This window comes from Agelaius tricolor, unplaced genomic scaffold (genome assembly GCF_023055355.1).
Source record: "Agelaius tricolor isolate 1412-34295 unplaced genomic scaffold, bAgeTri1.0.p SCAF_177, whole genome shotgun sequence".
Classification (NCBI taxonomy): Eukaryota; Metazoa; Chordata; class Aves; order Passeriformes; family Icteridae; genus Agelaius; species Agelaius tricolor.
In genome coordinates, this window is record NW_027269437.1 from 255 (window position 1) to 25,830 (window position 25,576).

At 64.1% G+C, this 25,576-nt stretch overlaps 1 protein-coding gene across 2 annotated transcripts in view; it reads right to left on the bottom strand.

The window, feature by feature from the left end:
* Positions 1-702: 702 nt before the first annotated feature.
* CACNA1A (calcium voltage-gated channel subunit alpha1 A) overlaps positions 703-25,576 on the bottom strand; it is a 33,640-nt gene continuing 8,766 nt past the window's right edge. The window contains exons 4-24 of one of the 2 annotated variants that reach the window (XM_071420947.1): positions 22,469-22,560; positions 21,188-21,340; positions 19,384-19,571; positions 16,919-17,022; positions 15,505-15,620; positions 14,718-14,771; positions 14,519-14,608; positions 12,396-12,605; positions 11,644-11,756; positions 10,111-10,223; positions 8,849-8,980; positions 8,571-8,643; positions 8,341-8,458; positions 8,173-8,240; positions 7,961-8,067; positions 6,118-6,864; positions 4,730-5,094; positions 3,952-4,093; positions 2,714-2,843; positions 913-972; positions 703-823 (exon numbers count right to left, since the gene is read on the bottom strand). In XM_071420947.1, the coding sequence (XP_071277048.1) occupies positions 713-823; positions 913-972; positions 2,714-2,843; positions 3,952-4,093; positions 4,730-5,094; positions 6,118-6,864; positions 7,961-8,067; positions 8,173-8,240; positions 8,341-8,458; positions 8,571-8,643; positions 8,849-8,980; positions 10,111-10,223; positions 11,644-11,756; positions 12,396-12,605; positions 14,519-14,608; positions 14,718-14,771; positions 15,505-15,620; positions 16,919-17,022; positions 19,384-19,571; positions 21,188-21,340; positions 22,469-22,560 (3,286 nt within the window). In that variant the 3' untranslated portion in view covers positions 703-712. Of the gene's footprint in view, positions 824-912; positions 973-2,713; positions 2,844-3,951; positions 4,094-4,729; positions 5,095-6,117; positions 6,865-7,960; positions 8,068-8,172; positions 8,241-8,340; positions 8,459-8,570; positions 8,644-8,848; positions 8,981-10,110; positions 10,224-11,643; positions 11,757-12,395; positions 12,606-14,518; positions 14,609-14,717; positions 14,775-15,504; positions 15,621-16,918; positions 17,023-19,383; positions 19,572-21,187; positions 21,341-22,468; positions 22,561-25,576 lie in introns of both variants that reach the window. The other variant, XM_071420944.1, reaches the window with a different exon arrangement.

Genomic DNA, 25,576 nt, shown 5'->3' on the forward strand with positions numbered 1-25,576 from the left:
CTTTATTTGGGGGATTCTCCCCCTTTACTCAGGGGATTCTCACCAGATTCTCCCCCTTTACTCGGGAGATTCTCCCCCTTTACTCAGGGGATTCTCACACCCACGCAGGGACGGGGACAGGACGGACACACGGACGCGGGGACAAACGCCAAAGCGACAACAGAGAGCGCTGGGGGGCCCTGGGGGGGCACTGGGGATACTGGGGGATACTGGGGGCTATTGGGGGGCACTGGGAGGTACTGGGGGATACTGGGGGGCACTGGGGGGCACTGGGGGCTATTGGGGGATACTGGGGGATACTGGGGGCACTGGGGGATACTGGGGGGTATTGGGGGGCACTGGGGGATACTGGGAGATACTGGGGGGCACTGGGAGATACTGGGGGATACTGGGGGGTACTGGGGGATACTGGGGGGGGGGGGGCACTGGGGGATACTGGGAGGACCCTGAGGGGATACTGGGAAGCACTGGGGGCTATTGGGGGATACTGGGGGGACCCTGATGGGATACTGGGGGATACTGGGAGGCACTGGGGGGCACTGGGGGCTATTGGGGATACTGGGAGGCACTGGGGGATACTGGGGGATACTGGGGGGTACTGGGGGCACTGGGGGGCACTGGGGGGGTATTGGGGGATACTGAGGGGCACTGGGAAGCACTGGGGGGCACTGGGGGAGGCACTGGGGGATACTGGGGGGCACTGGGGGGGCACTCACGTGAAGGCGAAGGCCACCAGGGCGCCGCTGACCACGATGAAATCCAGAATGTTCCACAGGTCCCGGAAGTAGGAGCCTTGGTGGAGCACCAGCCCCAGGTCCACCATCTTGGGGGAAGGGGGGGGCAATAAATGGGGGGGGGGGGTCGGCCTGGGGGTGCCCCCCCCCCACCCCGCAGACCCCTCCCCACGCTCACCTTGATCACCATCTCGAAGGTGAAGACCCCCGTGAAGACGTAATCGAAGTAACGCAGCACCTGGGGGGGGGGCGAGGGGGGCAAGGTGGGGACCCCTCCCCAGAGACCCCCAGAACCCCCCCAGAGACCCCCAGTGCCCACCAGACTCACACAGAAATTGGGGAAGGGTCTCACGTTGTTGCGGAGGTCGGAATTAATTTGGGGAGGGGTCTCAGAAATGGGGAGGGGTCTCACAATTTGGGGAAGGGTCTCTCTCACATTGTTGGGGGGGTCTCAGTGTTAATTTGGGGAGGGGTCTTGGGTCAGTGTTGATTTGGGGAGGGGTCTCCTCACGTTGTTACAGGGTCAGTGTTAATTTGGGGAGGGGTCTCAGTGCTAATTAGGGGACGGGTCCCGGGTCACTGTTAATTAGGGGAGGGGTCTCAGTGCTAATTAGGGGAGGGGTCTCCTCACGTTGTTACGGGGGTCTCAGTGTTAATTTGGGGAGGGGTCTCAGTGTTAATTTGGGGAGGGGTCTTGGGTCAGTGTTGATTTGGGGAGGGGTCTCCTCACATTGTTACAGGGTCAGTGTTAATTTGGGGAGGGGTCTCAGTGTCAATTTGGGAGGGGTCTCGGGCCAGTGCTAATTAGGGGAGGGGTCTCAGTGTTAATTTGGGGAGGGTCTCCTCACGTTGTCACAGGGTCAGTGTTAATTAGGGGAGGGGTCTCAGTGCTAATTAGGGGAGGGGTCTCCTCACGTTGTCACAGGGTCAGTGTTAATTAGGGGAGGGGTCTCAGTGCTAATTAGGGGAGGGGTCTCCTCACGTTGTCACAGGGTCAGTGTCAATTAGGGGAGGGGTCTCAGTGTTAATTAGGGGAGGGGTCTCCTCACGTTGTTGCGGGGGGTATCACTGTTAATTAGGGGAGGGGTCTCAGTGTTAATTTCAGGAGGGGTCTCCTCACGTTGTTACAGGGTCAGTGTCAATTAGGGGAGGGGTCTCAGTGCTAATTAGGGGAGGGGTCTCAGTGCTAATTAGGGGAGGGGTCTCCTCACGTTGTTACAGGGTCAGTGTTAATTAGGGGAGGGGTCTCAGTGCTAATTTGGGGAGGGGTCTCCTCACGTTGTTACAGGGCCAGTGTTAATTAGGGGAGGGGTCTCAGTGCTAATTAGGGGAGGGGTCTCCTCACGTTGTCACGGGGGGATCAGTGTTAATTTGGGGAGGGGTCTCAGTGTTAATTAGGGGAGGGTTTTGGGTCAGTGTAATTAGGGGAGGGGTCTCAGGTCAGTGTTAATTTGGGGAGGGGTCTCAGTGCTAATTAGGGGAGGGGTCTCAGTGTTAATTAGGGGAGGGGTCTCAGTGCTAATTAGGGGAGGGGTCTCCTCACGTTGTTACAGGGTCAGTGTTAATTAGGGGAGGGGTCTCAGTGTTAATTAGGGGAGGTGTCTCAGTGTTAATTAGGGGAGGGGTCTCAGTGTTAATTTGGGGAGGGGTCTCAGTGTTAATTAGGGGAGGGGTCTCCTCACGTTGTCACAGGGTCAGTGTTAATTAGGGGAGGGGTCTCAGTGCTAATTAGGGGAGGGGTCTCAGTGCTAATTAGGGGAGGGGTCTCAGTGTTAATTTGGGGAGGGGTCTCAGTGCTAATTAGGGGAGGGGTCTCAGTGCTAATTTGGGGAGGGGTCTCCTCACGTTGTCACAGGGTCAGTGTTAATTTGGGGAGGGGTCTCCTCACGTTGTTACAGGGTCAGTGTTAATTAGGGGAGGGGTCTCAGTGTTAATTAGGGGAGGGGTCTCAGTGCTAATTAGGGGAGGGGTCTCCTCACGTTGTTGCGGGGCGCGTTGGGCTGCACGGGGTCCTCGGCCGCCAGCGCGATGCTGCTCATGGCGATCACCATCAGGATGCACATCTCGAAATAGCGCAGGTTCACGATGTAATGGCACAGCCGCCGGAACCTGGGGGGGGGAATGGCCTGAGACCCCCCCCGGGACCCCCCTCCAAAACCTCGGGACCCCCCAGAGCCCCCCCAAAACCCCGGGACCCCCCCAGAGACCCCCAAAACCCCCCAGAGCCCCCTTCCCTGTAATGGCAGAGCCGCCGGAACCTGGGGAGGGGGCACGGGCTGAGACCCCCCCCCGGGACCCCCCCCCAAAACCTCGGGACCCCCCAGAGCCCCCCCAAAACCCCGGGACCCCCCAAAACCCCGGGACCCCCCCCCAAAACCTCCCAGAACCCCGGGATACCCAGAGCCCCCTTCCCTTTAATGGCACAGCCGCCGGAACCTGGGGGGGGGCACGGGCTGAGACCCCCCCAGGACCCCCCCCCAAAAGCTCGGGACCCCCCAGAGCCCCCCCCAAAACCCTGGGACCCCCCCCCCAAAACCTCCCAGAACCCCGGGATACCCAGAGCCCCCTTCCCTGTAGTGGCAGAGCCACCAGAACCTGGGGGGGGGGGAATGGGCTGAGACCCCCCCAGGGACCCCCCCAAGGACCCCCAGAACCCCAAAAAATCCCGGGAGCCCTCCAGGACACCCCAGAGACCCCCCCCAGACACCCCAGATCCTACCAAGAGCCCCAGGAATCACCAGAGCCCCCCCAAAACCTCCCAGAGCCCCTCAGGACCCCCCCAGAGCCCCCCAAGACCCTTCCAGACCCCCCAGGACCCTCTCAGGACCCCCCCAGACCCCCCCAAGACCTCCCCAGAGACCCCAGGACCCTTCCAGACCCCCCCAAGACCTCCCCAAGACCCTTCCAGACCTCCCAGAGCCCCCCAAGACCTCCCCAGAGCCCCCCAGGACCCCCTCAGGACCCCCCCCAGAGGCCCCCAGGACCCTTCCAGACCCTCCCAGACCCCCCCAGACCCCCCAAGATCTCCCCAAGCCCCCCCAGGACCCTCCCCGAGCCCCCCCTGCTCACGGGTTGTTGGTGTTCAGGATGAACACGGAGCTGTTCATCTCTGGAAACCCCCAGAATCCCCCAAAAAAACCCCCCCAAAACCCCCCCAAAACCCATCGAGACCCCCCCGAGCCCCCCAGGACCCCCCCAAAAGGCGGGGGGCGCTCACGGGTTGGTGGTGGACAGGATGAACATGGAGCTGTAGGGCACCATGGGCTTGGGGCCGTTCTCGTCCTGCCCCTCGCCTTCCTCCTCCTTCTTCTCCTCCTCCTCCTTGCGGGGCAGCGGCTCGGGGTTGGCGTTCCTGTTCACTGAGGGGAGGGGGCGGCGGAATTAGGGACCCCCCCGCCCCACCCCGAGCTCCCAAATCCCCCCAAAGAGGCCCCCAAATTACCCCTGAGACCCCAAATCCCCCCAAAGAGGCCCCAAATCCTCCCAAGGAGCCCCCAAATCCTCCTGGTCCCCTGAACCCCCCCGGGCTCCCTGCACATCCCTTGACCCCCCCAGACCCTTCCAGACCCCTCCCTGACCCCCCCAGACCCTCTTGGACCCTTCCAGACCCCCCCCCAAATCTCACTGGACCCTTCCACACTCCCCCAGACCCTTCCTGGACCCCCCCAAATCTTATCGGACCCCCCCTACCTTGGCCCTCCCAAACCCCCCCAGACCCTCCCAAACCATCCCAAACCCCCCCAGGACCCTCCCAAACCCCCCTGGACCCTCCCAGGACCCCTCCAGACCCCCCCCAAATCTCCCCGCCCACCCCCACCTTGGCCCTCCCTGACCCCCTCACTCCCCCCAGACTCTCCCAAACCCCCCCTGGACTCTCCCAGGACCCCTCCAGACCCCCCCCAAATCTCCCCGTCCACCCCCTCTTGACCTCCCAGACCCCCCAAACCCCCCCAGGACCCTCCCGAACCCGCCCCCTCCCCAAACCCCCCCCTTACCTTGGACCAGGGCGTTGCTGGGGGGCGGCGGGAAGGGGGGGGGGATGTCCACGGCCGTGTGCTCGGGCCTGCCCCCCCCCGCCTTGCCGGGGTTATTGGGGGGCTTGGAGGAGCCCCCCAGGCCGTTCCCGGGGGCGGGGGGCGGCGGGGGCGGGCAGGGGGCGTGGTTGCCCAGGGCGGGGGGCGGCGCCGGGGGGGGCTCGGCGCTGCCCCCCCCCACCCCCGTGGCCAGTTTGTCGTTCCGCACGTTGTCCATGTCCTCGGCCACGGCGGGGGGGTCCCCGCGGCGCCCCAAGTCCTGCTGGATGGGCCGGGTGGTGGAGAGGGTGGGGCCCGACGGGGCCGGGGGCGGCGGCTGCGGCTCCCTGAGCGCGGAGAGGAGGAGGAGGAGGAGGAGGGGGCTTCAGAGGGGAGGAAGGGGCTTCAGAGGGGACCCCCCCTAACAGGGAGAGGTGGCAAGGCCCGGGCAGTCCCATCCTGGTGGTCCTGGGGGGCTCTGGTGGGTCCTTGGGGGGGTTCTGGGGGTCCTGGGGTTCTGGGGTGGGCTCTGGGAGGGCTCTGGTGGGGGATCCTGGGGGTCCTGGGGGGGCTCTGGGGAGCTCTGGGCTTCTCGGGTGGGCTCTGGAGGGGCTCTGGTGGGTCCTTGGGGGGGTTCTGGAGGGTTCTGGGGGGGCTGTGGGGGTTCTGGGGTGAGCTCTGGGGGGGCTCTGGGGAGTTCTGTGGTTCTGGGGTGGGCTCTGGAGGGGGCTCTGGTAGGGGACTCTGGGGGTCCTGGGGTTCTGGGGGGAGGTTCTGGGGGTCCTGGGGGTCTGGGGTGGGCTCTGGGGGGCTCTGGTGGGTCCTGGGGGGGTTCTGGTGGGGGGTTCTGGGAGGTCCTGGGGTTCTGGGAGGCTGTGGGGGTTCTGGAGGGGGCTCTGGGGGGGCTCTGGTGGGGGATTCTGGGGGTCCTGGGGGGAGGTTCTGGGGGTCCTGGGGGTCTGGGGTGGGCTCTGGAGGGGGCTCCGGTGGGGGATTCTGGGGGTCCTGGGATTCTGGGGGGGCTCTGGGGAGTTCTGGGGTTCTGGGAGGGCTCTCGAGGGGCTCTGGCGGGGCTCTGGTAGGGGGTTCTGGGGGTCCTGTGGGTCTGGGAGGTTCTCGGGGGTCTCTGGTGGGTCCTGGGGGGGATCTGGGAGGGGTTCTGGGGGTCTGAGGGGGGGTTTTGGGAGTTCTGGGGGGGTTCTGGAGGAGGTTTTGGGGGATCCTAGGAGGTTCTGGAGCTCTTGAGAGGGCTCTGAAGGGGCTGTGGGGACCCTGCGGGGCTCCTGGGAGGGGGTTCTGGAGACTCCTGGGGGGGCTCTGGAGACTCCTGGAGTTCCGGGGCTCTCTGGGGTCGCTCCCGCCGCCCTCACCTCCTCCTGCGGTGCCGCCGCTCCCGCTCGTCCCTCCTGCCCTCTCCGTCGTAGCCGGGGGGAGCCGGCCCGTGCCGGTGCCGCCGCCGCCGCTCGCCGTCCCCGTGGTGCTGCTGCTGCTGCTCCGCGTCTCCGTCTGCCCTGGGCGCTCTGCCCCCGTCCCGGTGCCGCGGCCGCCGCTCGGGGGGGATCCTCCCCCCCTCCTCTCCCTCCTCGGGCGCTCTCCGGTGCCCGCGGTGCCTCCGGTGCTCCCGTTCGGGCGGCGACCCCGCGCGTCCCTCCCGGCTCCGGTGCCGCCCCTTGGGCCGCTCGCCGTCCCCGTATCCCCCCCGCTCCTGGCTGGGCTCCCGCTCCGCTTCGCGGCTGCTGCTGCGGGGCCGGCGGCCGCCGGGAGCTCCCGCCGGTGCCTCCGGGGGCCGCGGGCCGTGCTCGGGGTAGCGCGGCTGCCGCCGCAGCTCCTCGGGGCGCAGCGGCCCCAGGCGGGGCTCGGCCAGCGGCGGCTCCCCGGGCCGCGTCTTGTTGGTGTTGTTGTTGCGGTTCTCCTGCGGATCCACCACCAGCGGCCGGTCCAGGTGCGTCTTCATGTCCGGGCGCAGGTGGCGGGCGTAGGGCACCTTCCAGCGCTCCTCGGGGTCCAGCTCGCTGTACAGGGCCTCGCGGCTCGCCAGCAGGTTCTGCTTGCGCAGCTCGCTCGTGCGCTGCTCCCACACCGACTTGGAGGATTTCTGGTTCTTCTGCTGCTCCTTCCTGCGGGGGGCCGGGCCCGGGGGTGGGATTGGGGTGGGGTTGGGGTGGGGTGGGGTCTGGGGTGGTGGGATTGGGGTGGGATGGGACGGAGCCGGGCAGGATCCGGGATGGAGCTGGGATGGAGGCAAGGGTGGGGATGGGATGGAGCAGAGATCGATCCGCACATGGAGCTGAGATGGATCTGCAGATGGAGCTGGGATGGAGCCAAGATCGATCCGCACATGGAGCCAAGATGGAGCCAGGATGGAGCTGGGGATGGAGCTGGAGATTGAGCTGGGATGGAGCCGAGATCGATCCACACATGGAGCCAAGATGGAGCCAGGATGGAGCCGGGGATGGAGCTGGAGATTGAGCTGGGATGGAGCCAGGGATGGAGCTGGGCTGGAGCCGAGATCGATCCGCACATGGAGCTGGGATGGAGCCAGGATGGAGCTGGGGATGGAGCTGGAGATTGAGCTGGGATGGAGCTGGGATGGAGCCGAGATCAATCCACACATGGAGCTAGGATGGAGCCAGGGATGGAGCTGGGATGGAGCTGGAGATTGAGCTGGGATGGATCTGGGATGGAGCCGAGATCGATCCGCACATGGAGCCAGGATGGAGCCAGGATGGAGCTGGGATGGAGCCAGGATGGAGCCGGGATGGAGCCGAGATCGATCCGCACATGGAGCCAGGATGGAGCCGGGGATGGAGCTGGAGATTGAGCTGGGATGGAGCCAGGGATGGAGCCAGGATGGAGCTGGGAAAGATCCAGGATGGAGCCAGGATGGAGCCGGGGCAGATCCGGGGATGCCGCTGAGGAAGGACCCAGGATGGACCCGAGGATGGAGCCCAGGTGGGCCCAGCCCGGCTCTGGGGTGGCTTTGGGGATTTTTGGACCCGAGGATGGAGCCCAGGTGGGCCCAGCCTGGCTCTGGGGATTTTTGGACCCGAGCTTGGAGGCCAGGTGGGCCCAGCCCGGCTCTGGGGTGGCTTTGGGGATTTTTGGACCCAAGCACGGAGCCCAGGTGGGCCCAGCCCAGCTCTAGGGTGGCTTTGGGGAATTTTGGACCCGAGGACGGAGCCGGGGTGATCCCGGCGGGCCGGGGACACTCACATGGTCACGGACATGTTGGCTGCGGACAGCGGGCTGACCTCGGCCACCTCCTTGGCCTTCTGCAGCGCCAGCTTCTGGTTGGCGGCTTCCTCCTCCTCCTGCTCATCCTGCGCAGCCCCAGAGCCACGTCCAGCCCGGCTCTGAGCCCCCCCGGACCCCCAAAACCTCCCCAAAACCCCCCAAAACCCCCCCAGGACCCCAAAACCCCCAACCTTGGTGAGCTCCTGCGCGTTGGCCAAGTTGTCCACGGCGATGGCCAAGAAGACGTTCAGGAGCGTGTCTGGGGCTCGTGTCAAGGCAAAACGGGGGCCAGGACCCCCCTGCCCTCCCCAGGGACCCCCCTGCCCTCCCCAGGACCCCCGGGGACCCCCCCAGGATACAATTTCCGAAGAGGGTGAGGACGATGAAGTAGACGGAGAAGACCATGCCGCCCTTGACGCCGCCCTGAGATTTGATGCCGTCGTACATCACCGCGTTCCAATCTTCTCCCGTCAGGATCTGAGGGGTGGGGGGGAGAACACAGAGCGGCCCTGGGGGGGCAGCGGGGACCCCTCCCCACCTGGAGAGAGACCCCCAGCCGTCACCTGGGGGAAGGGGGGGCGGGGCATACCTGGAACACCGTCATTATTGCTGCTGGGAAAGTGTCGAAATTGGTGGGAGGGGTCCCGTCGTCAAAATTGAACCTGCGGGGGGGGGGGTGCGGGGGGAGTTTGGGGAGGGGGGGGGGCAGCGGTGGAGCCCCCCCCGCCCCCCCCCCAAAAAACAAAAAAACAAAAAAAAAAAAGCAGGGGGGGCATGGGGGGGGGGGCACAGAGACACCCCCCCAATGTCGGGGGGGCACAGCCCGGGGGGGGTCCCCATGCCCTCGTTTGGGGAGGGGTCACTCACTGTCCCCCGAAGAGCTGCATCCCCAAAAGGGCGAAGACGACGATGAAGAGGAAGAGGAGGAAGAGGAGGCTGATGATGGATTTCATGGAGTTGAGCAGGGACACCACCAGGTTCCGCAGGGAAGCCCAGTACCTGCGGGGACGGCAGAGGGCTGTGGGGACACCGGGGACACCGGGGGGACACTGGGGACATCAGGGGGACAATGGGGGACACAGGGGACCTGCGGGGACGGCAGAGGGCTGTGGGGACACCGGGGACACCAGGGGGACAGTGGGGGGACATTGGGGAAACAACGGGGACATTGGGGGACACAGGGGGGACATTGGGGACAGCGGAGGGCTGTGGGGACACCGGGGACACCGGGGGGACACCGGGGGGACACTGGGGGACACAGGGGACACAGGGGACCTGCGGGGACGGCAGAGGGCTGTGGGGACACCGGGGACACCGGGGGGACAGTGGGGGGACATCGGGGACAATGGGGGACACAGGGGACCTGCGGGGACGGCAGAGGGCTGTGGGGACACCGGGGACACCGAGGGGACATTGGGGACATTGAGGGCACAACGGGGACATTGGGGACATAGGGGGACAGCAGAGGGCTGTGGGGACACCGAGGGGACAGTGGGGGGACAGTGGGGACATTGGGGACATGGGGGGACAGCGGAGGGCTGTGGGGACACGGGGGGGACACCGGGGACATCAGGGGGAGACCAGGGACATTGGGGACATTGGGGACATGGGGGGATATGACGGGACACAGGAGGACACCAGGGGACACTGAGGGGGACATGGGGGGGACATGAGGGGACCCTGGGGGACACAGGGGATGTGAGGGGACACTGGGGACATGAGGAGGACATGGGGGGACACAGGGGGGACACAGGGGGACGCATGGGGGGACATGGGGGACACGCAGAGGGGACACGGGGGGGACACAGGGGATGTGAGGGGACACGGGGGGGACATGAGGGGACACTGGGGGACACAGGGCCACACAGGGGGACGCATGGGGGGACATGGGGGATGTGAGGGCACAATGGGGACACGGGGCACACGCAGGGGGGAGCCGGGGGGGACACGGGGGGACATGAGGGGACACAGGGGACACGGGGGGACACGGGGGATGTGAGGGGACAATGGGGACACGGGGGATGTGAGGGCACACCAGGGGACACTGAGGGACACGGGGGATGTGAGGGGACACATGGGGGGACACGGGGCACACGCAGAGGGGACACGGGGGGGCCGGCGGGGCTCACTTGGTGACTTTGAAGATGCGCAGTAACCTGAGAGCTCGCAGCACGCTGATCCCAAAGGACGTGCCCGGCTTCACAACGGCCCAGATCACCTCGAAGATGCTGCCGATGATAACCTGGGCACGGGGATGGGATGGGATGGGGGACCCCCGGCGCCTCCTGGAGCCCGGATCCCAGATCCCGGATCCCAGATCCCATCCTGGAGCCCAGATCCCAAATCCCAGATCCCAAATCCCATCCTGGAGCCCGGATCCCGGATCCCAAATCCCATCCTGGAGCCCGGATCCCAGATCCCAAATCCCATCCTGGATCCCAAATCCCAGATCCCATCCTGGAGCCCGGATCCCAAATCCCACCCTGGAGCCCGGATCCCAAATCCCAGATCCCAAATCCCATCCTGGAGCCCGGATCCCAGATCCCAAATCCCATCCTGGATCCCAAATCCCAGATCCCATCCTGGAGCCCGGATCCCAAATCCCATCCTGGAGCCCGGATCCCAGATCCCAGATCGCATCCTGGAGCCCGGATCCCAGATCCCACCCTGGAGCCCGGATCCCAAATCCCAGATCCCAAATCCCATCCTGGAGCCTGGATCCCAAATCCCAGATCCCAGATCCCATCCCAGATCCCAAATCCCAGATCCCAGATCCCAGATCCCAAATCCCATCCTGGGGCTCGGATCCCAGATCCCAGATCCCATCCTGGAGCCAAGATCCCAAATCCCAAATCCCAAATCCCATCCTGGAGCCCAGATCCCTGATCCCGGATCCCAGATCCCAAATCTCAAATCCCAGATCCCATCCTGGATCCCAAATCCCATCCCAGATCCCATCCCATAGCAGATCCTGGATCCCAGATCCCATCCCAGCTCCCGAATCCCATCCCATCCTGTCCTGGATCCCATTCTGGATCCCAGATCCCAAATCTCATCCCAGATCCCAAATCCCATCCCATAGCAGATCCCGGATCCCATCCCATGGATCCCAAACCCCAGTTCCCATGGATCCCACAGATCCCGGCCCCCAGATCCCACAGATCCCAGATCCCAGATCTCATAATCCCACAGATCCCAGATCCCACGGATCCCAAATCCCACAGATCCCAAATCCCACAGATCCCAAATCCCAGATCTCATAATCCCACAGATCCCATGGATCCCAAATCCCAGTTCCCATGGATCCCACGGATCCCAGCCCCCAGATTCAACAGATCCCAAATCCCAGATCCCAGATCTCATAATCCCACAGATCCCAGATCCCCCATGGATCCCAAATCCCACAGATCCCAAATCCCAGATTCCAGATCTCATAATCCCTGATTCCCTGGATCCCGAAACCCAAATCCCAGATCCCCCGGATCCCGTGGATCCCAAATCCCATGGATCCCAAATCCCATGGATCCCATGGATCCCATGGATCCCAAATCCCATGGATCCCATCGATCCCATGGATCCCATAGATACCACCCCATGGATCCCATCGATCCCATAGATCCCAGCCATGGATCACAAGGATCCCAAAGCCCCCTGGCACTCACGGCGCAGTCGAAGCAGTTGAAGGACGAGTGGAAGTAAGGCCGCGTCCCCAGCCCGTACATTTTTATAAACATTTCGGACATAAAGAGTCCCAAGAAAATGAATTCTGCATAGTCTGGGGGGGCAGGGGGGGGCACGGCTCAGGGGGGGCCCCTCGGGGACCCCCGGGCTGGGGAACCCCAAAACAGGGGGGGGGGGGTCCCAAAAATGAGGGGGGGTCCCAGGAGCTGGAGGGGTTCAGGGGGGTCTGGGTGGGGTCTAGGGGCGGTTTGGGGGTCTCAGGGGGGATTTGGGGGTCTCAGGGGGGACTTGGGGGGATTTGGGGGGATTTGGGGGGGTCTGGGAGAGCTCTGGGGGACTCTGGGTGGATTTGGGGGTCTCAGGGGGGATTTGGGGGGGGGGGTCTTGGGGGGTCTCTGGGGATCTTGGGGGGGGATTTGAGTTCTCCAGGGGGGGATTTTGGTGGGGGGGGGGGGGTCTCTGAGGAACTCTGAGGGGCTCTGGGGGGATTTGGGGGGGGGTCTCAGGGGGATTTGGGGAGGATTTTGGGGGTCTCGGGGGTCTCACAACTCACAGAGGAAGTCGGCAAGCCAATCTGGCTGGTCGTAGTGAACGATAGCAACACCCGGGGTGTTGGGGGGCATTTGGGAGCTTGGGGAGGTTTTGAGGTGGGTTTGGGGGTCTCAAGGGGTCTCAGGGAATTTGGGGAGGATTTTGGGGGTCTCAGGGGGATTTTGGGGGTCTCACAACTCACAGAGGAAGTCGGAAAGCCAATCTGGCTGGTCGTAGTGAACGATAGCAACACACAGGGTGTTGAGCGCTACCAGACTGAGCACGGTCCAGTAGAAGGCCTGAGTTTTCACCATGCGCCGGATGTGGAAGCGCACGCGCCGCTCCCGCCGCTGCAGGAACGAGGCGTTCTCCAGCTTGGCACTTTTGAGGCTGGCACGGGCGAAGGGGGAGCCTGCGGGCAGCGCCCCAGGGCGCGGTGTCACCTTGGGGTGTCACCTTGGGGTGTCACCCATGCCACCTGTGTCACCCGTGCCACCTGTGTCACCTGTGCCACCCGTGTCACCTGTGTCACCTGTGTCACCCATGTCACCCGCCATCCCCCAAAAACCATCCCTGTGTCACCTTGGGGTGTCACCTTGGGGTGTCACCCGTGCCACCTGTGCCACCTGTGCCACCCGTGTCACCTGTGTCACCCGCCATCCCCCAAAATTCATCCCCATGCCACCCTCCAACCCCAAAACCATCCCTGTGTCACCCCCCCATGTCCCCAATGTCCCCACTGTCACTCACCCATGTTGGCGCTGTCCCCATGTCCCCACTGTCCCCAATGTCCCCATTGTCCCCCATGTCCCCGTTGTCCCCAATGTCCCCATGTCCCCATTGTCCCCAATGTCCCCATTGTCCCCATTATCCCCCCAGTGTCCCCTCTCACCCATGTTGGCAATGTCCCCCAGCTGTCCCCATTGTCCCCAATGTCCCCAATGTCCCCAGCTGTCCCCATTGTCCCCAATGTCCCCAATGTCCCCATGGTGTCCCCCTGTCCCTCACCCATGTTGGCGATGTCCCCAATGTCCCCATTGTCCCCACTTTCCCCAATGTCCCTCACCCATGTTGGCGATGTCCCCAATGTCCCCAATGTCCCCATGTCCCCCCTCACCCATGTTGGCGATGTCCCCATTGTCCCCATTGTCCCCAATGTCCCTCACCCATGTTGGCGATGTCCCCATTGTCCCCATGGTGTCCCCAATGTCCCTCACCCATGTTGGCGATGTCCCCCAGCTGTCCCCAATGTCCCCATTATCCCCAATGTCCCCACTGTCCCCACTGTCCCCCTGTCCCTCACCCATGTTGGCGATGTCCCCAATGTCCCCCCTGTCCCCACTGTCCCCATTGTCCCCATTGTCCCCAATGTCCCCACTGTCCCCACTGTCCCCATGGTGTCCCCACTGTCCCCACTGTCCCCAATGTCCCTCACCCATGTTGGCGATGTCCCCAATGTCCCCACTGTCCCCACTGTCCCCAATGTCCCTCACCCATGTTGGCGATGTCCCCACTGTCCCCACTGTCCCCATGGTGTCCCCAATGTCCCCATTGTCCCCAATGTCCCTCACCCATGTTGGCGATGTCCCCCAGCTGTCTCCATTATCCCCATTATCCCCAATGTCCCCATTGTCCCCAATGTCCCCCTGTCCCTCACCCATGTTGGCGATGTCCCCCAGCTGTCCCCATTATCCCCATTGTCCCCAATGTCCCCAATGTCCCTCACCCATGTTGGCGATGTCCCCACTGTCCCCACTGTCCCCATTGTCCCCAATGTCCCTCACCCATGTTGGCGATGTCCCCATTATCCCCAGTGTCCCCAATGTCCCCATGGTGTCCCCAATGTCCCTCACCCATGTTGGCGATGTCCCCACTGTCCCCACTGTCCCCATGGTGTCCCCACTGTCCCCATTGTCCCCAATGTCCCTCACCCATGTTGGCGATGTCCCCAATGTCCCCAATGTCCCCACTGTCCCCACGTCCCCCTCACCCATGTTGGCGATGTCCCCAATGTCCCCAATGTCCCCACTGTCCCCACGTCCCCCTCACCCATGTTGGCGATGTCCCCATTATCCCCACTGTCCCCAATGTCCCCCTGTCCCTCACCCATGTTGGCGATGTCCCCCAGCTGTCCCCATTATCCCCATTGTCCCCAATGTCCCCATTGTCCCCTCTCACCCATGTTGGCGATGTCCCCCAGCTGTCCCCATTATCCCCATTGTCCCCAATGTCCCCAATGTCCCTCACCCATGTTGGCGATGTCCCCAATGTCCCCACTGTCCCCATGGTGTCCCCAATGTCCCCATTGTCCCCAATGTCCCTCACCCATGTTGGCGATGTCCCCCAGCTGCTCCTCGCCCTCCTCGGGGCTCAGCAGGTCCGTCTTGCTCCTCTTGCTGGTGGCCCTCCGGAGAGCTCCCGCAGGGGGGGGGGCACAGGGGGGCGGCGTCACCCGGGGGGTCCCGGGGGGGTCCCGGGGAGGGGTCCCGGGGAGGGGGAGGGGAGGGGAGGGGGCTGCACTTACCATCGAAGGGACGCCGGGGCTCGGCCTCGGGCTCGTCCTCGGCCAGGATCACCTCTTCTGAGGGAACGTGGGGGGCTCAGGGGGGATTTGGGGGGGTTTGGAGGGGCTTTGGGGGGATTTTGGGGGGCTCAGGGGGGATTTGGGGGGATTTTGGGGGGATTTTGGAGGGCTCGGGGGGGATTTGAGGGGGTTTGGAGGGGGCTCAGGGGGGATTTGGGGGGATTTTGGGAGGGTTTTGGGGGGATTTTGGGAGGGTTTTGGGGGGATTTTGGGGGGATTTTGGGGGGCTCGGGGGGGATTTGGGGGGATTTTGGGGGGGCTCAGGGGGGATTTGGGGGGATTTGGAGGGGCTTTGGGGGGATTTTGGGGGGATTTGGGGGGGTTTTGGGGGGATTTTGGGGGGATTTTGGGGGGCTCGGGGGGGATTTGGGGGGGTTTGGAGGGGATTTGGGGTGTTCAGGGGGGATTTGGGGGGATTTTGGGGGGCTCAGGGGGGATTTTGGGGGGGATTTTGAGGGTGATTTTGGGGGATTTGGGGGGGTTCAGGGGTGATTTGGGGGGATTTGGGGGCTTGGAGGGTTCAGGGGGGGCTTTGGGGAGGATTTGGGGAGGGGACCTGAGTGAATTCCAGCCATTTTGGGAAGGGATTTTAGGGCGATTTGGGGGCGTCCAAAGGGATTTTGGATGGATTTGGGGTCGTGCAGAGTTTTGGGGTGAGGTTATGAGGTCGGGGGTGTTTTGGGGGGGGGTCTCGAAGGATTTTTTGGGGGGTGGTCCCGACCCTCACCCGCCTTGGAGATCCACTCCATGTATCCGTTGAGCTCCCGCTCGATTTGCTGCTGCCGCCGCAGCTTCAGGAACGCCCGGCGGTTCTCAACCCGCTCCCGCTCTTTGGCAAACTCCCTGCGGACCCCTCCCCAAATTCAGCTCGGGTCGGGACCACCCTGAACCCCCCCAGACCCCTCTGAGCCCCCCCAAATTCTCCTGAGACCCCCCAGAATCCCCCAAAATCCCCCAAAGCCCCCCAAAGCCCGGAGGTTCTCCACCCGCTCCCGCTCCTTGGCAAACTCCCTGCGGACCCCTCCCCAAATTCAGCCCGGGTCGGGACCACCCTGAACCCCCCCCCAGACCCCTCTGAACCCCCCCAGACCCATCCGAACCCCTCAAATCACGCAGAACCCCCCAAAATCCCCCAAAATCCCCCAAAGCCCGGAGGTTCTCCACCCGCTCCCGCTCCTTGGCAAACTCCCTGCGGACCCCTCCCCAAATTCAGCCGGGGTCGGGACCACCCTGAACCCCCCCAGACCCCTCTGAGCCCCCCCAAATTCTCCTGAGACCCCCCAGAATCCCCCAAAATCCCCCAAAGCCCCCCAAAGCCCAGAGGTTCTCCACCCGCTCCCGCTCCTTGGCAAACTCCCTGCGGACCCCTCCCCAAATTCAGCCGGGGCCGAGACCACCCTGAGCTCCCCCAGACCCCTCTGAGCCCCCCCAAATCCCGCAGAACCCCCCAAAATCCCCCCAAATCCCCCAAAATCCCCCAAAGCCCCCCAAAGCCCGGAGGTTCTCCACCCGCTCCCGCTCTTTGGCAAACTCCCTGCGGACCCCTCCCCAAATTCAGCCCGGGTCGGGACCACCCTGAACCCCCCCAGACCCCTCTGAGCCCCCCCAAATCCCGCAGAACCCCCCAAAATCCCCCAAAATCCCCCAAAATCCCCCAAAGCCCCCCAAAGCCTGGAGGTTCTCCACCCGCTCCCGCTCTTTGGCAAACTCCCTGCGGACCCCTCCCCAAATTCAGCCCGGGCCGGGACTACCCTGAACCCCCCCAGACCCCTCTGAGCCCCCCCAGACCCCTCAGAACCCTCCCCAGACCCCTCCGAACCCCCCCAAATCCCCTCGAAACCCCCTCAAAGCTCCCCCAAAACTCCTCTGAACCCCCCAAACGCCCCCCAAATCCTCCTCAAAACCCCCCCAGAGACCCCCCCCAAATCCCGAGACCCCCTCCCCAAATCCCGGGACCTCCCCCCCCCCGACCCTGACCGGGACAGGACCCCCCAAATCACCCCCAAAACCTCCCAAAAACCCCTAAATAACCCTCAAACCCCCCCAAATCCCCCTCAAAACCCCCCAAATCTTCCCAGAGCCCCCCCAAATCTCAGGACCCCTCCCCAAAGCCCCCCGGGACCCCCCCCCGAGGCGCTGACCCGGACAGGACCCCCAGCACGAGGTTGAGCATAAAAAAGGAGCCGATGATGATGAGGGGGATGAAGTAGAGCCAGTTCCAAGTGTTCCCTGAGGCGTCGTTGCTCTGGGGGAGACACGGGAAATTGGGGAGGGGGTCCCAAAAATTGAGGAGGGGGGGTCTCAAAAATTGAGGAGGGGGGTCCAAAAATTGAGGAGGGGGGTCCAAAAATTGGGGTGGTCCCAAAAATTGAGGGGGGTCTCAAAAATTGAGGAGGGGGTCTCAAAAATTGGGGTGGGGACAAGAAATTGGGGGGGAGGGCAAGAAATTAGGGGGGCCTCAAAAATTGGGGAGGGGGTCCCATGTATTGGAGGGGGGGTCCCCCCGAAATTAGGGAAGAGCCCAAAAATTTTTTTTTGGGGGGGGGTGTCCTAAAAATTGGGGGTGGGAGAAAAAATTGAGGTGGGGGGGGGAAAGAAAATGATTGGGGAGGGGGGGCGAAAATTGGGGAGGGGGTCCCAAAAAATTGGGGGGGGGGGGTCCCAAAAAATTGGGGAGGGGAGTCCCAAAAAAATTGGGGAGGGGTTCCCAAAAAAATTGGGGGGGGTCCCAAAAAAATTGGGGGGGGGGGTCACATGAGCCGGGGGGGGGGGGGGGGGACAGGAAATTGGGGGGGGGTCCCCAAAAATTGGGGGGGGTCCCATCAACCCAGGGGGGCTCCCATGAATTTGGGGGGGGGGGGGGGGGTCCTGTGGGTGATCCCAAAAATTTGGGGGGGGGTCTCACAAATTGGGGGGGATTCCATGAGCGGGGAGGGGCGGGGGGGGACACACGGGGGGCACCGGGGGGTCCTGAGGGGGGGATCTGGGGGGCACCGGGTGGGGAAAGGAGGGCGCTGAGGGCACCGGGCAGCACCGGGAGGCACCGGATGGGCCTTGAGAGGCACCGGGAGGCACCGGGTGGGGAAAGGAGGGAACCGGGAGGCACCGGGGAGACACCGGATGGCACCGGGCAGAGAGAGGAGCACCCGGGCAGCACCGGGAGGCACCGGGAGGCACCGGGCAGGGCAAGGAGGCCACAGGGAGCCACCGGGGGGGGACACCGGGCAGCACCGGGTGGAGAAAGGAGCAGCCTGGGCAGCACTGGGGGGACACCGGATGGCACCGGGCAGCACCGAGAGGCACCGGATGGGCACCGGGAGGCACCGGGCAGGGCAAGGAGGGCACCGGGAGGGGAAAGGAGGGCACTGGATGGCACCGGAGAGGCACCGGGCGGGGAAAGGAGCACACCAGGAGCCACCAGGAGGACACCGGGTAGCACTGGATGGCACCGGGAGGCACTGGGGGGACACCGGGAGGCACCGGGTGGGGAAAGGAGCAGCCCAGGAGGCACCAGACGGGCACTGGGCAGCACCGGGAGGCACCGGGCAGGGCAAGGAGCACACCAGGAGCCACCGGACGGGCACCGGGGGGGACACCGGGCAGGGCAAGGAGCAGCCCGGGCAGCACCGGGAGGCACCAGGGGGACACCGGGAGGCACCGGGCAGGGAAAGGAGCAGCCCGGGAGGCACCGGGAGGCACTGGATGGGCACCGGGAGGCACCGGGGGGACACCGGGCAGGGAAAGGAGCACACCAGGAGCCACCGGGGGGACACCGGGCAGGACTGGATGGCACCGGGAGGCACCGGGCAGGGAAAGGAGGCCACCGGGAGCCACCGGATGGGCACCAGGCAGCACCGGGGGGACACCGGGAAGCACCGGGAGGGGAAAGGAGCAGCCCGGGCAGCACCGAACGGGCACTGGGCAGCACCAGGCAGCACAGGGGGGACACCAGGAGCCACCGGACGGGCACTGGGGGGACACCGGGAGGCACCGGGGGGACACCGGGAGGCACCGGGCAGGGCAAGGAGCAGCCCAGGAGGCACCGAGCAGTACCGGGGGGGACACCAGGTGGGGAAAGGAGCAGCCCAGGCAGCACCGGGGGGACACCGGGCAGCACCAGGAGGCACCGGGGGGACACCGGGAGGCACCGGGCAGCACCGGGCAGGGCAAGGAGCAGCCCGGGAGGCACCGGGAGGCACCGGGGGGACACCGGGCAGCACCGGGCAGCACCGGGAGGCACCAGGCAGGGCAAGGAGCAGCCCGGGCAGCACCGGACGGGCACTGGGCAGCACCGGGCAGCACCGGGAGGCACCGGGCAGGGAAAGGAGCACACCAGGAGCCACCAGGAGGACACCGGGCAGGGCAAGGAGCAGCCTGGGAGGCACCGGGCAGCACCGGGGGACACTGGGCAGGGCAAGGAGCAGCCCGGGAGGCACCGAGCAGTACCGGGGGGGACACCAGGTGGGGAAAGGAGCAGCCCAGGCAGCACCGGGGGGACACCGGGCAGCACCAGGAGGCACCGGGGGGACACCGGGAGGCACCGGGCAGCTCCGGGCAGCACCGGAAGGGGAAAGGAGCAGCCCCGGGAGGCACCGGGCGCGCTCACATAGTAGAGGAGGTCGGTCCAGCCTTCCATGGTGATGCACTGGAAGACGGTGAGCACGGCGAAGAGGATGTTGTCGAACTGCGTGATGCCGTAGTTGGGCCCCTCCCAGTACTTCTTGCACTTGGTGCCGTTGGGGCAGATCCGCGCCGGCTCGTCCGTCCCGCACGGGACCTCCACCTTGATCTCGTCTGGGGACGGGGGGGGCTCGGGCTCTGAACCCCCCTGCCCCGTGTGCCCTGACCCCCCCCCGGGGATCCCCAGGACCCCCCCCGGTATCCCCGGAACCCCCCCCAGGTATCCCCAAAATCCCCCCGGTATCCCCAGGACCCTCCCGGGTATCCCCAGAACCCCCCCCCAATATCCCCAGAACCCCCCCCAGGTGTACCCAAGACCCCCCCCAGGTATCCCCAGGACCCCCCCCATATACCCAGAACCCCCCCAGGTATCCCCAGGACCCCCCAGGTATCCCCAGAACCCCCCCAGGTATCCCCAGGACCCCCCCCATATCCCCTGACCCCCCCCCAGGTATCCCCTGAACCCCCCCCCCATATCCCCAGGACCCCCCCATATCCCCAGAACCCCCCCAGTGTGTCCAAGACCCCCCCTCAAATGTCCCCATGAGCCTCCCCCGGTGTCTCCAGGACCCCCCCCATATGCCCCAGACCCCCCCCTCAATGTCCCCAGACCCCCCCCAAATGTCCCCAGGACCCCCCAGGTGTCCCCAGACCCCCCCCATGTGCTCAGGACCCCTCCCCAGGACCCCCTCAGTGTCCTCAGGACCCCCCCAAAATGTCCCCAGGACCCCCCCTCAAATGTCCCCAAGCCCCCCCAAGTGTCCCCTTCTTGTCCCCAGACCCCCCCCATGTCCCCAGGACCCCCCAGGTGTCCCCAGACCCCCCCCCCCCCCATATCCCCAGGACCCCCTCGTGTCCCCCCAAAACCTCCCCCCCCCCCCATGTCCCCAAACCCCCCCAAATGTCCCCAGGACCCCCCCCCACGCCGCAGGGCACGGCCAGAAATAACCGCGGCCAATTAACGGCCAATTAAGGGCCAATTAATTAAGGGCCTCATCAAGGGACAGCCGCAATTAGGACGCTCCAAATGCAGCGCTGGCCGCGGGCCCGGGGGGATTTGGGGGTTTTGGGGGAAGATTTTTGGGGGGGTTAGAGGAATTTGGGGAGGTTTTTTGGGGGGTTTTGGGGGATTTGGGGGCTGGATTTTGGGGGGGTTCTTGGGCTGGTTTTTGAGGTATTTTTGGGGGTATTTTTGGGGGGTTTTAGGGGGGTTTAGGGGATTTGGGGGCCGTTTTTTTTGGCAGTTTTTGGGGTATATTTTGAGGTATTTTTTGAGGTGTTTTTTGGGGTATTTTGGGGATTTTTTTGGGGGGCTGTTTGGGGGATTTAGGGGCTGTTTTTAGGGGCGTTACCCCACCTATGACTGAAGCAGGTGGTGTGGAATTTGGGGTGTTTTAGGGGGGTTTAGGTGATTTGGGGGCCGTTTTTTTGGCAGTTTTTGGGGTATATTTTGAGGTATTTTTTGAGGTGTTTTTTGGGGTATTTTGGGGTTTTTTTTTGGGTGCTGTTTGAGGGATTTAGGGGCTGTTTTTAGGGGCATTACCCCACCTGTGACCGAAGCAGGTGGTGTGGAATTTGGGGTGTTTTAGGGGGGTTTAGGTGATTTGGGGGCCGTTTTTTTGGCAGTTTTTGGGGTATTTTTGAGGTGTTTTTTGGGGTATTTTTTGGGGGCTTTTTTGGGGCTGTTTGGGGGATTTAGGGGCCGTTTTTTTGGGGGGTTGCCACCCCACCTGTGACCAGGTCGAAGCAGGTGGTGTGGAATTTGCCCATGTAGAACTCCAGGCCGATGATGGCGAAGATGAGGATCGCGAAGAAGAGCAGGAGCCCGATCTGCAGCAGCGGGATCATCGCCTTCATGATGGACTTCAGCACCACCTGCAGACCTGAGAGGGCATTTGGGGCGTTTTTGGGGGATTCCAGGGGATTTGGGGTGGTTTTGGGGGGGGTCAAGGGGATTTGGGATGGTTTGGGGTGGTTTAGGGGGGTTTGGATCATCGCCTTCATGATGGACTTCAGCACCACCTGCAGACCTGAGAGGGGATTTGGGGCGTTTTTGGGGGATTCCAGGGGATTTGGGGTGGTTTTGGGGGGGTTCGAGGGGGTTTGGGTTGGTTTGGGGGGGTTTTGGATCATCGCCTTCATGATGGACTTCAGCACCACCTGCAGACCTGAGCAGGGATTTGGGGGCTTTTAGGGGATTTTGGGGTGGTTTTGGGGGGATTCCAGGGGATTTGGGGTGGTTTGGGGATGTTTGAGGGGGTTTTAGGGGGATTTGGGGGCGTTTTGGGGGGATTCGAGGGGGTTTGGGGTGGTTTAGGGGGGTTTGGATCATCGCCTTCATGATGGACTTCAGCACCACCTGCAGACCTGAGAGGGGATTTGGGGGCGTTTTGGGGGGGTTCCAGGGGATTTGGGGGCGTTTTGGGGGGTTCCAGGGGATTTGGGGGCGTTTTGGGGGAGTTCCAAGGGATTTGGGGTGGTTTGGGGATGTTTGAGGGGGTTTTAGGGGGATTTGGGGTGGTTTGGAGGGGTTTTGGATCATCGCCTTCATGATGGACTTCAGCACCACCTGCAGACCTGAGAGGGGATTTGGGGGCGTTTTTGGGGGGTTCCAGGGGATTTGGGGTGGTTTGGGGATGTTTGAGGGAGGTTTAGGGGGATTTGGGGGGATTTGCGGTGGTTTTAGGGGGGTTGGAGGGGGATTTAGGAGATTTTTGAGGGGGTTTGGGGTGGCTTTGGGATATTTGGGGTGGCTTTGGGATATTTGGGGTGGTTTTGGCATATTTGGGGTGGCTTTGGCATATTTGAGGTGGTTTGGGGGGATTTTGAGGGGATTTGGGGGATTGTGAGGGGATTTGGGGTGGGTTTTAGGCTGTTTGAGGCGGTTTACGGGGGGGGTTTTGGGGTAGTTTTTCGGGGATTTGAAGGATTTGGCAGCCCCTGATCACCCACCAGCCCCTCAGGGGACCCCCAAGCCCAACCCCAGGACCCCCCAAAGCCCCCAGACTCACTTGGGATCCCCGAGACCAGCTTGAGGGGCCGCAGCACGCGCACGGCCCGCAGCGTCCGCAGGTCGAACTGGGAGCCCACCGAGGCCAGGATGCTGCAGGGGAAAAGGGGGGGACAGAGCTCGGTGGCCACGGGGACCCCAAATGGGGACCCCAAACGGGGCCACTGGGGCTACCGAGGGGCTACAGACAGTGAAATGTCCCAGGGACCCCCAAACGGGGCCACCGAGAGGGGCCACGGACACCAAAACACCCCAGGGACCCCCAAATGGGGACCCCCCCCAAATGGGAACCCCCAAACGGGGTCACTGAGAGGGGCTACAGACACCCAAACATCCCAGGGACCCCCAAACCCTAACCCTAACCCAAATGGGGACCCCCAAACGGGGACCCCCTCAAATGGGGCTACCGAGAGGGGCTACAGACACCAAAACATCCCAGGGACCCCCAAATGGGGACCCCCAAATGGGAACCCCCAAACGGGGCCACTGACAGGGGCCACAGACACCCAAACACCCCAGGGACCCCCAAACGGGGCACTGGGGCTACCGAGAGCCACCACGGCCACCGTGAGCCCGTGGCCACCTGGTGACAGCTGCCACAAGCACCTGTGTCCTTGTTACAGGGCCACCAGGCCATGGCCACCACAGCCCCCCAAAAAATTCATCACAACCACGAGCCTGCGGCCACCAGGGTCCCCCAAATCTTTGTCACACAACCACCAGCCCCTGGCCACCAGGAGTCCCCAAATCTTTGTCACACGGCCACGAGCATCCCTGTCACACGGTCACCGGCCTGGGGCCACCACAAACCCCCAAATTTTTGTCACACAGCCACGAACCCTTGGCCACCACCAGCCCCACATCCCTGTCACACGGCCATGAGCCCCAAGGCCACCAGGACCCTCCCCATGTCCCTGTCACACAACCACGAGCCCGAGGCCACCACAAGTCCCAAAATCTTTGTCACACGGCCATGAGCCCGAGGCCACCATGGGCCCCAAATCTTTGTCCCATGGCCACCAGCCCCGAGGCCACCACGAGCCCCCAAATCTTTGTCACACGGCCACGAGCGTGTGGCCACCACGAGCCCCACATCCCTGTCCCATGGCCACCAGCCCCGAGGCCACCAGGACCGTCCCCATGTCCCTGTCACACAGCCACCAGCCCCGAGGCCACCACGAGCTCCAAATCTCTGTCCCATGGCCATGAGAGCCCAAATCTTTGTCACACGGCCACCAGCTCGTGGCCACCACAAGTCCCCAAATCTTTGTCACACGGTCCCAGCCCCGTGGCCACCAGGGCCCTCCCTGTGTCCCTGTCACACAGCCACCAGCCCCGAGGCCACCACAAGTCCCCAAATCTCTGTCACACGGCCATGAGACCCCAAATCTCTGTCCCATAGCCACCAGCCCCGAGGCCACCACGAGCCCCAAATCTTTGTCACACGGCCACAAACCCCCAAATCTTTGTCACACGGCCATGAGACCCCAAATCTTTGTCACACGGTCCCAACCCCGTGGCCACCACCAGCTCCCCCTGTGTCTGTCACACGGTCACCAGCCCGGGGCCACCACAAACCCCCAAATTTTTGTCACTCAGCCACGAACCCTTGGCCACCACAAGCCCCAAATCTTTGTCCCATGGCCACCAGCCCCGAGGCCACCACCAGGACCCTCCCCATGTCCCTGTCACATAGCCACAAGTCCCCAAATCTTTGTCACACGGCCATGAGCCCCCAAATCTTTGTCACAGCCACCAGCCCCGAGGCCACCACAAGTCCCCAAATCTTTGTCACACGGTCCCAGCCCCGAGGCCACCAGGACCCTCCCTGTGTCCCTGTCACACAGCCACGAGCCCGAGGTCACCACAAGTCCCCAAATCTCTGTCACACAGCCATGAGACCCCAAATCTTTGTCCCATGGCCACCAGCCCCGTGGCCACCAGGGCCCTCCCCATGTCCCTGTCACACAGCCACAAGTCCCCAAATCTTTGTCACACGGCCACCAGCCCCCAAATCTCTGTCACACGGCCACGAGCCCCCAAATCTCTGTCACACGTGGCCGCCACCAGCTCCCCCCGTGTCCCTGTCACACGGTCCCAGCCCCGTGGCCACCGGCGCCCGCCCCCGCGCCCCCCCCCCCCGCTCTCCGCGCCGGTGCCGCCGGTGCCGCGGGCGGGGGCGGCGCTCCCCGGGGCCATTTTTTTGCTATTTTTGGCCTTTTCCGGGCGATGTCGCCGCCGGCGGCCGCTGCCAGCTCCGGTGGCAGCCCCGGGGCTCGGGGGCAGCACCGGCCCCGCCGAACCCGGGGGGAACCGAAAAACGGGGAGGGGGGTCCCGGGTGTACCCCGGGGGTGTTCGGGGGTAGCCCCGGTGATGAGGAGGGGTCGCCTGTTGCCATGGCAACCGGGGGGGTGGTCACACAGCAACACCCCCCCCCCCCCATACACCCCCACATTGAGGTCAGGGCTGGATACCCCAGGGACCCCCAAACCCCCCCCGGGGACCCCCAAAACCTCCCTGGGACCCCCAAAACCTCCCCGGGAACCCCAAAACCTCCCCGGGAACCCCAAAACTCCCTCAGGGACCCCCAAAACCTCCCCGGGGACGCCCAAAATTCCCCCAGGAACCCCAAAACTCCCTCAGGGACCCCAAAACTCCCTCAGGGACCCCCAAAACCCTCCCAGGAACTGGGGGGGGTCCCTGGTGGGGTGGTGGTCCCACATCCAGGGGGGGTTTTGGAGCCAGGGGGGTTTTGGAATCGGGGGATTTTGGAGCCGGGGGGGTTTGGAACCGGGGGGATTTTGGAACCGGGGGGGTTTTGAACCAGGGGGGTTTTGGAACTGGGGGGATTTTGGAGCCGGGGGGGTTTGGAACCAGGGGAGTTTTGGAACCAGGGGGGATTTTGGAGCCGGGGGGGTTTTGGAGCCTGGGGAGGTTTTGGAACCGGGGGGGGATTTTGGAACCAGGGGAGTTTTGGAGCCCGGGGGGGTTTTGGAACCGGGGGGATTTGGAACCAGGGGGGGTTTTGGAGCCGGGGGGATTTTGGAGCTGGGGGGTTTTTGGAACCGGGAGGGTTTCGAACCAGGGGAGGTTTTGGAGCCTGGGGAG